This window comes from Hypomesus nipponensis, chromosome 22, assembly GCF_054491055.1.
Source record: "Hypomesus nipponensis isolate SF chromosome 22, ASM5449105v1, whole genome shotgun sequence".
Taxonomy (NCBI): Eukaryota; Metazoa; Chordata; class Actinopteri; order Osmeriformes; family Osmeridae; genus Hypomesus; species Hypomesus nipponensis.
In genome coordinates this window covers 504,669-518,927 of record NC_140382.1, presented here as the reverse complement: position 1 = coordinate 518,927, position 14,259 = coordinate 504,669, and the positions used below count along the sequence as shown (strand labels likewise).

General features: G+C 41.4%; 2 protein-coding genes across 4 annotated transcripts; both read right to left on the bottom strand.

Annotated features, from left to right (window-relative positions):
* Positions 1-374: 374 nt before the first annotated feature.
* Positions 375-4,430, bottom strand: LOC146235922 (prosaposin-like). Of its 2 annotated transcripts, none has more exons than XM_084687376.1 (11): positions 4,317-4,430; positions 4,106-4,161; positions 3,484-3,558; positions 2,797-2,922; positions 2,545-2,664; positions 2,348-2,428; positions 2,177-2,264; positions 979-1,121; positions 813-893; positions 510-620; positions 375-425 (listed from the first exon to the last, which is right to left on the bottom strand). In XM_084687376.1, the coding sequence occupies exons 1-11, from the start codon at positions 4,366-4,368 to the stop codon at positions 390-392; spliced, it is 969 nt and encodes a 322-aa protein (XP_084543502.1). In that variant the 5' UTR covers positions 4,369-4,430; the 3' UTR covers positions 375-389. The 2 variants fall into 2 exon arrangements, with proteins under 2 accessions (XP_084543502.1, XP_084543501.1); XM_084687375.1 differs by having other exon boundaries at positions 2,078-2,264; positions 4,317-4,429.
* Positions 4,431-7,146: 2,716 nt separating this feature from the next.
* LOC146235921 (prosaposin-like) lies at positions 7,147-12,953 on the bottom strand. 2 transcript variants are annotated; one of them, XM_084687198.1, is made up of 11 exons: positions 12,840-12,953; positions 12,636-12,691; positions 12,014-12,088; positions 11,327-11,452; positions 11,075-11,194; positions 10,878-10,958; positions 10,707-10,794; positions 7,749-7,891; positions 7,583-7,663; positions 7,282-7,392; positions 7,147-7,197 (listed from the first exon to the last, which is right to left on the bottom strand). In XM_084687198.1, exons 1-11 carry the CDS (start codon positions 12,889-12,891, stop codon positions 7,162-7,164), a joined length of 969 nt encoding a protein of 322 aa, XP_084543324.1. In that variant the 5' UTR covers positions 12,892-12,953; the 3' UTR covers positions 7,147-7,161. The 2 variants fall into 2 exon arrangements, with proteins under 2 accessions (XP_084543324.1, XP_084543323.1); XM_084687197.1 differs by having other exon boundaries at positions 10,608-10,794; positions 12,840-12,952.
* Between the last annotated feature and the right edge of the window lie 1,306 nt (positions 12,954-14,259).

Below are 14,259 nucleotides of genomic sequence, written 5' to 3'. Positions count from 1 at the left end.
AATGCTAAACCAACACTTTCAAAGTACAGTATATGTACTAGAATGTACTAGAAAGTAATCTGATGAAAAAACAATCATAGCCCTATTCTGAAGGTTTCAAAAAAGCGCACAGAGGCTAACAAAAACAGTGACAATGCAATCAGCAAACTCCAATGTGTGCAGAACACACTATCTGACAGACAACCAACGTTTGAGAAATTTCTACTGGGTAATATTTGCAATTGGATGTTGAAATGAGGGTCATCAGTGGTAGCAAATACCTCAGGCTCTCTTTTGAAGAAAAAAAGTTTGATGATTATTTCTTAGCCATTTGTAATGTCTATATATGTTAGTTTCCTAATATATTCCACATACCATTCCATTTGAGAGAGGGGTATTGAGCAAAATCTTTATTCCCAAATATGTTCCTGGCAAAAGGGCACTGTCTACAAAAAACAACAAAAAAGTACAGTCAGACCGTTAAGTCATTTAGGTATTATACTACGTAATAAAAAATCTGTCGTCTTTACCCCACATTCCAGAGCAGTCTTCAGATCTCTGCACGTGTAGCTACTACCCAAAGTGCAGGGGTTTCCTTTTTGCCCTGCTGGCCCGCCCATTCCTCCACACAGGCCCACTTTCTGGGAAGCAGCAGCAAAATCAAGTTAGGATCATCAACCAACAATATCTTGCCCTTCTCAGCTCTTACATCCCTTCACACAGACAAACAAACTATGACCCCCCCCCCCCCCCCCTTTTTCCTCCACAGCTATCACCACATTTTAAAGTCTGTAGACATGGAATGGAGAGTACATTATTCAAACGTGACATACCCCACACACATCAAGGGGAGGACCTTTTTTCCCCAGAAACCCCTTCAGTTGTTCCCCATGGTACTTGGTAAAGCTGTCACACTGTAAAGAGAGACAATGGCTGAGTTTAAATCCCATCCTTCCTTTTTTCCTTTAACTTTCTTTGGCTCGAGGGGACAAGTCAGACCTTAGGAAGGATGTTGGGGTGCAGCTGGCAAACAGAGCTTAGGTAAGATGATGTCTGTATCTCTGTGGCGTTGGAACCCAAGTTAAGGCGACTCAGAACAGCCAGGATCACACAAGAGTCGCAGTCAGAGACAAGACTGCTCTCTGTCAGAGAAAGATGGGGTTACTAGAACAATCAAATAATGATGATGAGATGTTGGTTCAGGCATAATACTATATATTAGGGCTGGGAAAGTTAGCGCGTTAATCTTAGCAATTCATTAGAAATGTCTATGGAATGTCTATGGAACCCAAATATGCTCAAACCATTATTTCAACTACTAATAATTGTGACCCGGATAAACCTCATAGGCTGCGTCCTGCGATAGCCTACTTTATCTGTCCTGCGCTTTAACAGCCTGGCTAGCGATCTAGCTAGCTATCTTTCACACTCAGTGTGAACAATAGAACTAAGCAAACTAACGTCCAACACGACACATACCAAAATAAACACGAGTTTAACAATAGAAACTTAAACAATGCTTCCGTCCAGAAATTGAACCCCCCAACTGAATTTATTCAATAGTCTAATGATGATGCAATGTTTAATGTTTTTAAAAACAGAAACTGACTGTGCCCCTAAATTTTTGTCTGTGCCCCTAAAGTGTTTCGCTTGGGGGCACATGTGCTCCAGCAAAAAAAAGTTAGCGTAGAGCCCTGTGCAGTATTTTTGATAACCTTCAGGGTTTAAACTTTAAATATTCAACGTGCACTTAAACACTTTGTTGTGTATAAAGTTGCTGCATATATTTGATGGGAATGACTATTCTGTAGTTCCCAAGAGATACTGTTTACAGTTCACGAGATGTCATTAAATTAGTGGTGGGCGTAGATTTCTTTTTTTTTTATCTAGATTAATCTCACTGTAATCTTGGAATTCAGTGTTTAACATGATGATAACAAACTCGGGGAAAATGTGATTCATTGCGATTTATCACATTTATCACATTGTGCAATTAATTCGTTTATTTTTATATCGATTCCCAGCCCTACTATATATGTATGAATCTGATCAGTACTGGAAGGCTGTAACTTTGGGCCACTGAGGAATGGTGTCTCACCCACAAACATCAGAGTCTCCTGGCCCTTGCACATGTGGATGATGGAGCAGATGGCCTGAGGGGTGGCATAGCTTAGGAGTAAGTCCAGCAGCTTCTTACCGTAGTTCTCAATCAGACCCTCACACTGGTCCTTGACAGAGGCAGGAAGAATGCCACACACTCTACCGAGCAAGTCAATCACGGCACTCTGCCAAGAAGGAAAGAGATGAGCAGAGTAGAAAGGTTGGAATGTGTATGCGTGTCTATACAATGATTTTGCGTATTTCTTACCTCAGTTCTTTCTTTGGGCAGCAGGCGCTCAACCGTTTTTACTAGATAAATGCAGAAGGTACACTCTGGAGTAGATTGCACCTGGTAAAGCGACCACAGTAGAGGGGAGAATAAAGGGACTAAGGGAGAGCCAGGGACTGACAAGGAAACACAGATGGTGTGAAACAGTATCAAGTCTTACTGCCTTAATGCCTCACCTCTGAAACTATCATGGCTGCCCTCATAGCTTCTCGAATGTGACTCATCAGCAGGTTCTGTTGCGATATATCTGACTGGGTGCCACAGAGTCCCAACATACTGCAAACCTGACCTGGTTTCTGTAGAGTAGGGGAGGGACTTGATGATTGACTCCAATTCACTTCTAGTTCATCCCCCAATTTACATCAATGAAAACGATAAAAACATCAATAATTATTGCCGCAAAATATAAAAAGAGAAATAATACATACAACAGTGGAAGTCAAGAAAGCAATTGCCATGGGAAGGTTCTTGTCAATCTGATCTTTGCAGATTTGAGAGGCTCCTGGTCCTGGCAGACGTTCACACAGCTCCTCCAGACTTTCTTTGATCTTTTCCTGCATGAAGAAGAGGCAAGAGCAATGTGATTGGAGCAGGGTTTTGGGGGCCCTAAACAAATAGTGTAGGGGGCCCTTTGATTGGCAATACATTGATTTATTTCTAATTTCGGGGCCCTGCAGTTGGTTCGGGGCCCCGAACCAGTGGCGGGGCCCTAAACAAATGTTTCGTTTGTTTATTGGCTCGGGCCGGCCCTGGATTGGAGCTGTTTAAAGGGGAACTGGTTGCGAGACGCTCTATAGGTGCTACATCTGTGGTTTATTTTTATACACTATAAGATAGAAAACAGGAAGTGTTTCCCACCTCACCTCAACGATATGGAACTGAGAGCTAGAGTGTAATGTCAGGAGTAGCTAAAAACAGAGCAACCTTCTCACACATTAAAAGTCTTAGGAACAGATGTTTTTACTACAGATGTCTGAAAAGAGATGACCCAGATACCTTAAAAAGGGATATACATATATCAACAGTTATCTTCAACACTGCATCCGTATGTGACTGTGATCACAAATCATAAGTGGGCCTGAGAAATTTGTGTTAGCAGCTTTAATTGTTTTCACCTGAAGGTCTCTGTTGGAGAACATATCAAGAAGGAGTTCAAATATTTGGGTACAGTCCTGGCAGGTGTCCCCTGTCTGAAAAATAAAGTAACACTGATAACAATTGTTGAGTTGGACCAAGACTGAGCCACAAAAAACTCAAGGTTTCATATGTTTTTCTATCAACAGTACTTATAGTGAGCCAATCAATGGTATGTGATGTATAGGTTTCTGTTTTGTAGTTGAACAAACCATTCTACCAGGAAAAGAGGAAGACTATGGTTATACATAAGTCAGTTAAGCCCAAACCGTTCCAAAAAAAGAGAAGTGAAATGTATGTTCTCATGACTTTTTAGTGACATTAAATGGCTAATCATTTTGTCTTTGTACTAGCTCAAAATGTACACTAATATCATAGATATGAAAGCCGTTTAATATTTTTGACTGTATTGTTGGTTTACATCATGTGTTAAATAAAAACATATCCCTCTTCAATTAAAATGAAATAATGCTTTATGTGCTTTATCTCAACAAAAGCACAGCTGCACTGGTCAATGTGGATTTAGTGAACATTTTGTACTTTAAAATGGATGAAGTACTAACCAACTACTGTAAGGTAAGTAGCAAGGAACAGGACACTCACTGTCAGGTTGTCCCACACATTTTTGTTTCCTTCAGCATCAATAACCCTGGCAAGAGCTGGTAGAAAGTGTCAATTGGGAACATTTTCGTTGCTTGTTCCACCACATTTAAACTTGAATCCATAATATTTCAATGAATACTATCAATATACAATTAAATAACAATTGATGAAACACCAATCAGTTGATTGAAACATCCTAAAATGTTCTTACCAGAGCTCTGGTGGGCAATGAAGACAAGCAAAGTGATCTTAAAGAAAGCCATGATGAGTTGGTTGTGTGCCTGGTGAGACAGATCTGAGGTGCAGGGTAGGTGTATGACTACTTTTATACAGTGTCCGCCTGTCATAGAAAGCCGTCCCCAGCTACAGCTGGACAAAAAAACACTCAGCTTGATTAGAAATGTGTTCACTTCACTTTCACATTGCAGAACTGATACCTTCCAGAAAAACAGGGCTCCACTCACGTTTATGTTTGCATTTGAGGTAGGATGTCTGACTATATTTTCTGCAATTACCTAGCGTAGAGTGAGTGAGCTATTGATAAAATGATGAACATGCCTTGAATGGAATCAGCTGTGTGTTGTGTATTGAGAATATGTGCAAATGCTAGATGTCGCTTTGTAGTGGATATGTACAAAATGTAGAAGGCACGAGCAATATTGAGTTTGCCGCGGTGTATGAATTAAGAGGATGAAGAGGATTGAAGTTGAAGTTACTGAAGTTGTATGTTGGATTAAATACATTACATATTGGCAACTTGGATGGCCCTACTTTCTCTCTTACTGCCTCCTGCATTTCTAGAAACTCCGGGTGAGCCAAATATTAAATTTACTGCATGGACTTGCATGTTTGATAACTATGTGATGGCACTATCTGAAGAGGATCTACCTTAAAAGAGAAAATGTGCTTTGATCCTACATTGTTTAGCCACTGAGGGACAGCATATTTTGTTTACACACTTACAGTGGTTGATGAACATTAGAGACTGCATTGAATGCTTTGTGAACATTTTCCTTCAGAAACTGAATGTGGTCGTAGAGAGAAATAGAGTGAAGTCAGGTAATTTGGGACACTTTTTGGTATAGATTACCAAGAAAACCAAAAACTCTGAAGACTACCTAGACTGATTATTTTTGAAATTGTTCATTACTCAAGAGGGAATTGCAGTTTTTCCACTAATCACTAGAATGGGCAAAACTTTTGAACAAAATTATATATTTCTAATCTGTCTGCTGTTCTACAATGCCCACAGAATTATGTATGTTTCATATGCTCTAAGATTTCCTCTATCTTGTAATGAAAGTGGTTGAAAATTAAGTTGTACGGACGGAGAAGATTATTGTAAAAATTGCTGTTTGAAATATTTTTGAGGGGCAGTTCGATGGGCGTATGTGAAGCCCTCTGTGACATGCTTGCATGTAAAAAGGGCTATACAAATACATTTTGATTTGATTCTTGATAAAGAATGATTTTCCTAAAATAATCATGCATACATTTATATATTTAGAAAGCCCTTCTCTTCAATATGGTATAAACCGTGTATGATTTAATACAAAAACGAATAAAAACAAGCATGCATGCCTCGACACACAACGGATGCGGGACAACCATAAACTGTATGGGGACAACCTTAGAAAATGGTGCCCAAACAAAACAATGTTGCAATTTACCAAGCATTCAATGCGGCGCGACGTCAACTTTGTATTCTCTTTAGAGAAAAACTGTCATCACCACTTGCATCACAGGCACAGCACTAACTATTATTCCAGAAATCTGTCACATTTTACTCACCGACTGCATCAAGGGGACTGTGCCCTATCTATGATTCCAGGAACGTGTATGTGTCACCTACTTGATCATGGGCACTGGGAACAAGTTAAAATAATTTCATATTTGAAAACAATCTTGTGCAACAAATACAGCTGAAATGACTTGGACTTGATCTCCCATGATAACAAAAAAAAAATCAGTGTTTTGTTATATCCTCAAGATCATGCAGATAAAGGCAAAGAATGGCTGGTGTTGTACATATAAACCAACCTTGTTTATGTGCTTCTCTGTAGGTTGTGTTGAAGGCTTCAATTCTTTTTTAATCAAATTTGGTTTTGTCAGTCATTCTAGTTACGAAAAGAGTAAAGTGCCTTTTCTATTGGTTTGTCCACCCCTTTGCCCTTCTTCTTTTCCCATCCTCTCACCTATGTTCAATTGTAAGTCATAAAACCATGATCTCTGTCTCTGAAGTTCCATCTCTGAAGGAATAATACCCTTCCTGCTCTGCAAACTCATTTGTTTGAATTAAAATTCCATACCAAAGGTTCCGGTGTTCAGTATATACAATTGTGTGTGTGTGTGTGTGTGTGTGTATATATATATATAATGTGTATATATATATATATATATATGAATGTGTTTAGAACCTCACTTTCATTGGTGTGATGGGGGATAGTAGTGTTTGAAGAAATCTAAGATTATTCTCTCTAAAAGGAGTAAATGATGTCGACTGACGGCTCAGCGTGGTTTGTATTGAAATTATTGATTAATGGGTGTCCGCTTCTCTGGAAACAAATAATCCAAATGACAAAGAAAATAAGCAGTGGTGCGTAATTTGTTTATTGAAAGAGCTGCTGATCAAATTGTTCTATATCTAAATGCATAAATAATTTTTTTAATGCTAAACCAACACTTTCAAAGTACAGTATATGTACTAGAATGTACTAGAAAGTAATCTGATGAAAAAACAATCATAGCCCTATTCTGAAGGTTTCAAAAAAGCGCACAGAGGCTAACAAAAACAGTGACAATGCAATCAGCAAACTCCAATGTGTGCAGAACACACTATCTGACAGACAACCAACGTTTGAGAAATTTCTACTGGGTAATATTTGCAATTGGATGTTGAAATGAGGGTCATCAGTGGTAGCAAATACCTCAGGCTCTCTTTTGAAGAAAAAAAGTTTGATGATTATTTCTTAGCCATTTGTAATGTCTATATATGTTAGTTTCCTAATATATTCCACATACCATTCCATTTGAGAGAGGGGTATTGAGCAAAATCTTTATTCCCAAATATGTTCCTGGCAAAAGGGCACTGTCTACAAAAAACAACAAAAAAGTACAGTCAGACCGTTAAGTCATTTAGGTATTATACTACGTAATAAAAAATCTGTCGTCTTTACCCCACATTCCAGAGCAGTCTTCAGATCTCTGCACGTGTAGCTACTACCCAAAGTGCAGGGGTTTCCTTTTTGCCCTGCTGGCCCGCCCATTCCTCCACACAGGCCCACTTTCTGGGAAGCAGCAGCAAAATCAAGTTAGGATCATCAACCAACAATATCTTGCCCTTCTCAGCTCTTACATCCCTTCACACAGACAAACAAACTATGACCCCCCCCCCCCCCCTTTTTCCTCCACAGCTATCACCACATTTTAAAGTCTGTAGACATGGAATGGAGAGTACATTATTCAAACGTGACATACCCCACACACATCAAGGGGAGGACCTTTTTTCCCCAGAAACCCCTTCAGTTGTTCCCCATGGTACTTGGTAAAGCTGTCACACTGTAAAGAGAGACAATGGCTGAGTTTAAATCCCATCCTTCCTTTTTTCCTTTAACTTTCTTTGGCTCGAGGGGACAAGTCAGACCTTAGGAAGGATGTTGGGGTGCAGCTGGCAAACAGAGCTTAGGTAAGATGATGTCTGTATCTCTGTGGCGTTGGAACCCAAGTTAAGGCGACTCAGAACAGCCAGGATCACACAAGAGTCGCAGTCAGAGACAAGACTGCTCTCTGTCAGAGAAAGATGGGGTTACTAGAACAATCAAATAATGATGATGAGATGTTGGTTCAGGCATAATACTATATATTAGGGCTGGGAAAGTTAGCGCGTTAATCTTAGCAATTCATTAGAAATGTCTATGGAATGTCTATGGAACCCAAATATGCTCAAACCATTATTTCAACTACTAATAATTGTGACCCGGATAAACCTCATAGGCTGCGTCCTGCGATAGCCTACTTTATCTGTCCTGCGCTTTAACAGCCTGGCTAGCGATCTAGCTAGCTATCTTTCACACTCAGTGTGAACAATAGAACTAAGCAAACTAACGTCCAACACGACACATACCAAAATAAACACGAGTTTAACAATAGAAACTTAAACAATGCTTCCGTCCAGAAATTGAACCCCCCAACTGAATTTATTCAATAGTCTAATGATGATGCAATGTTTAATGTTTTTAAAAACAGAAACTGACTGTGCCCCTAAATTTTTGTCTGTGCCCCTAAAGTGTTTCGCTTGGGGGCACATGTGCTCCAGCAAAAAAAAGTTAGCGTAGAGCCCTGTGCAGTATTTTTGATAACCTTCAGGGTTTAAACTTTAAATATTCAACGTGCACTTAAACACTTTGTTGTGTATAAAGTTGCTGCATATATTTGATGGGAATGACTATTCTGTAGTTCCCAAGAGATACTGTTTACAGTTCACGAGATGTCATTAAATTAGTGGTGGGCGTAGATTTCTTTTTTTTAAATCTAGATTAATCTCACTGTAATCTTGGAATTCAGTGTTTAACATGATGATAACAAACTCGGGGAAAATGTGATTCATTGCGATTTATCACATTTATCACATTGTGCAATTAATTTGTTTATTTTTATATCGATTCCCAGCCCTACTGTCGTAAATGATTTTTGCAAGTTCCCGTGTATAGTGAAAATAAATCAGAGTGTCGAAGTGAAGAAAATCCTAAGTCCGTACAAGTCAAAAATAAACTAAGTCCAAAGGTTGAAAATGTGTTGACCCGTCAAAAATCAGGCTAAGTCCCAACGTTGAAAATTATTCTAAGTCCAAACCAGTCAAAAATCAGGCTAAGTCCAAACAGATGCACTGAAACTCAGAGTATTGATGCAAAAGTTTATTCCAACACAGGGTAAAAAAGGTATCCTAGTGTGGCAGAGTGCCTAATTAATGCCACAGCTGTACCGATGCAGTGTCAGGAATGCGTTCTCCAATCACGTAAACGTGGGAGTGTCCCTGCGCATATGGGGGTGCTCCGAATGAACGGCCAGGTTGAGAGAAATGAACACAGACGGAGCCTAGAGGAGTTACCCAGAAAAGCAGGATACCAAAATCTCGACGGTTGCTCACCGACCCAAAGTGCTGGAGTCCGTGGTCCGGTGAAGTCCACCCGACGCGACACGGAGAACCAAATGGTGAACGTGAACGTGAACCGCCGGAGAACCAAACGGTGAACGTCTACCAGAATCGCCGACCTGCCGTCCTACCTTTCTGGGGACCAGGGCAAGTCCGTGGCGTCTAACGCGTGTCCGTGAGTGGAGACTGGAGTAACACCTTGCTCAACTACTGTGCGACTCTCAAGCCGCTCCGCCACCCCATCAACGCACCCTCACACACGCACCCTTACACCCCACAGACTGACTGTTCACTGCATCGTTTGTTTGTTTTATTATCGGGGATTGAGTGTCGTGGTTACAGGCGTTTAAGTTGATAATGTTTGTTTGTTTCGTTTCCTTGACGTGGGTTCAAGGGGGGAATTATAATTTTGATTGTGTGCTTGTCGTTTAGTAAAGAGTACCACGTACATTTGCATTGAGTTTCTGAGCTGTTCTTCCGTATTTGCATTCGTTGTGTTTTCTTTAATTGCTGACGGCGGTAACACACCCATAGTTAATTGGCAGGAGTCCGGGCCTGCCTGGCGCCCGAACATTCACTACCTGGGGTCGCCACCGTTACACTAGTGAGTAAGCTCCCAAGAGCAGACTGGCAAGTTCTCTCCAAACATCCTCTTATATACTGTATTTTCTGCCTATTATTTGTGTCATTTTTTGCTATTGGTACAATACTGTTGGTCACAGATACATTATGCATCCTCACATTATTGGTACCTTTCTGTTGATGACCATTTCTACGCTTTGTCACCCAATTGGCCCCTATACTAGGGTTTCTGATTACAGAAGCTGGGTCACGTTGGCATCTCTGTCCTTACATAAATCTGACCATGTCCCGGCTCGTGTTGGGTGCACACACATCTTAGGCTGTTTTCTAGTTGGTATGGGATGCTCGTGCTTTATAAACATAGGAAACCCCTAGACACAGACCTAGGCCTGACCTGGGTGACAGCTTCAGACTTGGTTGGTAGTTTTCCTGCAGCTTGGCCATATGTGTACGTTCTAATTTACGGCTAGGCCTCTGCATTCCATGGAGTGGTACTTCCCTACCCTCCTTTGCTAAAACCAACGTTTCACACTTCTATTTGGTTTTACTCAGTCACAGCTTAGCATCAAATTTCCCATAATACAACTTAGAGTATAATATAAGGAATAACTGAGACATTCACTTTTCAATCGGATAGTTCCATAAATGTAACCCATCTCCATCATTTTCAGCAGGGTGACGTAATTTTCTTCATCACTACTATATATGTATGAATCTGATCAGTACTGGAAGGCTGTAACTTTGGGCCACTGAGGAATGGTGTCTCACCCACAAACATCAGAGTCTCCTGGCCCTTGCACATGTGGATGATGGAGCAGATGGCCTGAGGGGTGGCATAGCTTAGGAGTAAGTCCAGCAGCTTCTTACCGTAGTTCTCAATCAGACCCTCACACTGGTCCTTGACAGAGGCAGGAAGAATGCCACACACTCTACCGAGCAAGTCAATCACGGCACTCTGCCAAGAAGGAAAGAGATGAGCAGAGTAGAAAGGTTGGAATGTGTATGCGTGTCTATACAATGATTTTGCGTATTTCTTACCTCAGTTCTTTCTTTGGGCAGCAGGCGCTCAACCGTTTTTACTAGATAAATGCAGAAGGTACACTCTGGAGTAGATTGCACCTGGTAAAGCGACCACAGTAGAGGGGAGAATAAAGGGACTAAGGGAGAGCCAGGGACTGACAAGGAAACACAGATGGTGTGAAACAGTATCAAGTCTTACTGCCTTAATGCCTCACCTCTGAAACTATCATGGCTGCCCTCATAGCTTCTCGAATGTGACTCATCAGCAGGTTCTGTTGCGATATATCTGACTGGGTGCCACAGAGTCCCAACATACTGCAAACCTGACCTGGTTTCTGTAGAGTAGGGGAGGGACTTGATGATTGACTCCAATTCACTTCTAGTTCATCCCCCAATTTACATCAATGAAAACGATAAAAACATCAATAATTATTGCCGCAAAATATAAAAAGAGAAATAATACATACAACAGTGGAAGTCAAGAAAGCAATTGCCATGGGAAGGTTCTTGTCAATCTGATCTTTGCAGATTTGAGAGGCTCCTGGTCCTGGCAGACGTTCACACAGCTCCTCCAGACTTTCTTTGATCTTTTCCTGCATGAAGAAGAGGCAAGAGCAATGTGATTGGAGCAGGGTTTTGGGGGCCCTAAACAAATAGTGTAGGGGGCCCTTTGATTGGCAATACATTGATTTATTTCTAATTTCGGGGCCCTGCAGTTGGTTCGGGGCCCCGAACCAGTGGCGGGGCCCTAAACAAATGTTTCGTTTGTTTATTGGCTCGGGCCGGCCCTGGATTGGAGCTGTTTAAAGGGGAACTGGTTGCGAGACGCTCTATAGGTGCTACATCTGTGGTTTATTTTTATACACTATAAGATAGAAAACAGGAAGTGTTTCCCACCTCACCTCAACGATATGGAACTGAGAGCTAGAGTGTAATGTCAGGAGTAGCTAAAAACAGAGCAACCTTCTCACACATTAAAAGTCTTAGGAACAGATGTTTTTACTACAGATGTCTGAAAAGAGATGACCCAGATACCTTAAAAAGGGATATACATATATCAACAGTTATCTTCAACACTGCATCCGTATGTGACTGTGATCACAAATCATAAGTGGGCCTGAGAAATTTGTGTTAGCAGCTTTAATTGTTTTCACCTGAAGGTCTCTGTTGGAGAACATATCAAGAAGGAGTTCAAATATTTGGGTACAGTCCTGGCAGGTGTCCCCTGTCTGAAAAATAAAGTAACACTGATAACAATTGTTGAGTTGGACCAAGACTGAGCCACAAAAAACTCAAGGTTTCATATGTTTTTCTATCAACAGTACTTATAGTGAGCCAATCAATGGTATGTGATGTATAGGTTTCTGTTTTGTAGTTGAACAAACCATTCTACCAGGAAAAGAGGAAGACTATGGTTATACATAAGTCAGTTAAGCCCAAACCGTTCCAAAAAAAGAGAAGTGAAATGTATGTTCTCATGACTTTTTAGTGACATTAAATGGCTAATCATTTTGTCTTTGTACTAGCTCAAAATGTACACTAATATCATAGATATGAAAGCCGTTTAATATTTTTGACTGTATTGTTGGTTTACATCATGTGTTAAATAAAAACATATCCCTCTTCAATTAAAATGAAATAATGCTTTATGTGCTTTATCTCAACAAAAGCACAGCTGCACTGGTCAATGTGGATTTAGTGAACATTTTGTACTTTAAAATGGATGAAGTACTAACCAACTACTGTAAGGTAAGTAGCAAGGAACAGGACACTCACTGTCAGGTTGTCCCACACATTTTTGTTTCCTTCAGCATCAATAACCCTGGCAAGAGCTGGTAGAAAGTGTCAATTGGGAACATTTTCGTTGCTTGTTCCACCACATTTAAACTTGAATCCATAATATTTCAATGAATACTATCAATATACAATTAAATAACAATTGATGAAACACCAATCAGTTGATTGAAACAGAGCTCTTACCAGAGCTCTGGTGGGCAATGAAGACAAGCAAAGTGATCTTAAAGAAAGCCATGATGAGTTGGTTGTGTGCCTGGTGAGACAGATCTGAGGTGCAGGGTAGGTGTATGACTACTTTTATACAGTGTCCGCCTGTCATAGAAAGCCGTCCCCAGCTACAGCTGGACAAAAAAAACACTCAGCTTGATTAGAAATGTGTTCACTTCACTCTAACATTGCAGAACTGATAACTTCCAGAAAAACAGGGCTCCACACACGTTTGTTTGCATTTGAGGTAGGATGTCTGACTATATTTTCTGCAATTACTTAGCATCTACGCATTCAGGAATGTTCACTGCTAGAAACTGACTTTACATTGCAAAAACTGATTAGTATCGCTGGACAAATTGAGTCAGTGGTGGCCAAAGCTCAAACTATAACACATTACCAAGGCTACAGTCATAGTAATTAATTCTAGCTCATGGAGCACTGCAAAAACCATATGGTGACAGAAACCTGCACCATGTAAGTCTTAAGCTCTTGTCCTTGGCAGTGGCAGCAGCGTACCAGATGGTGATGGAGGAGGTGAAGATGGACTCAATGATGGCTGTGTAGAAGTGCACCATCATTGTCTTTGGCAGGTTGAATTTCTTCAGCTGCCATAGGAAGTACATCCACTGTTGTGCTTTCTTGGTTAGGGAGCTGATGTTCAGTTCCCACTTGGTCCTGGAAGACGATAGTGCCCAGGAAGCGGAAGGACTCCACAGTGCTGACTGGGGAGCCACCCAGGGTGATGGGGGTGAGTGGAGCTGTGTTCTTTCTGAAGTCTACAACCATCTCCACTGTCTTACCATGAGTGTCCACTACAGCAGAGCTGCGCAGACCGTCGGCTTCCAATTCCTTTTCATTGAAACCGTGCGTTGACGCTCGCGTACGCTCCCACAATGCCCTACACGAGCGTCAACGCCCGGTTTCATTGAAAATGAATTGGAAGCCGACGCCAACGCGCCGCCCACTCCGCTGTAGTGGACACGCACCGTTAAGAGCATTGAGCTCTAAGTTGTTCTGGCTGCACCAGGTCACCAGGTTGTCAGCTTCCCACCTGTAATCAGACTCGTCCCCATCAGAGATGAGCCCAATGAGGGTGGGGTCGTCCGCAAACTTAAGCGTTTGACGGATGGATGACTGGCGATGCAGCTGTTGGTGTACAGGGAGAGCAGTGAGGAAAGGACGCAACTCTGAGAGGATCCGGTGCTGATGGACTCGGACTCAGACTCTCCCAGTTGTTCCAGCTTAACGCACTGCTTCCTGTCAGACAGGAAGTCTGTGATCCACCTGCAGGTGGAGTCGGGCATGTTCAGCTGGGAGAGCTTGTCCTGAAGCAGGGCAGGGATGATGGTGTTGAAGGCAGAGCTGAAGTCCACAAAGAGGATCCTGGCATAGG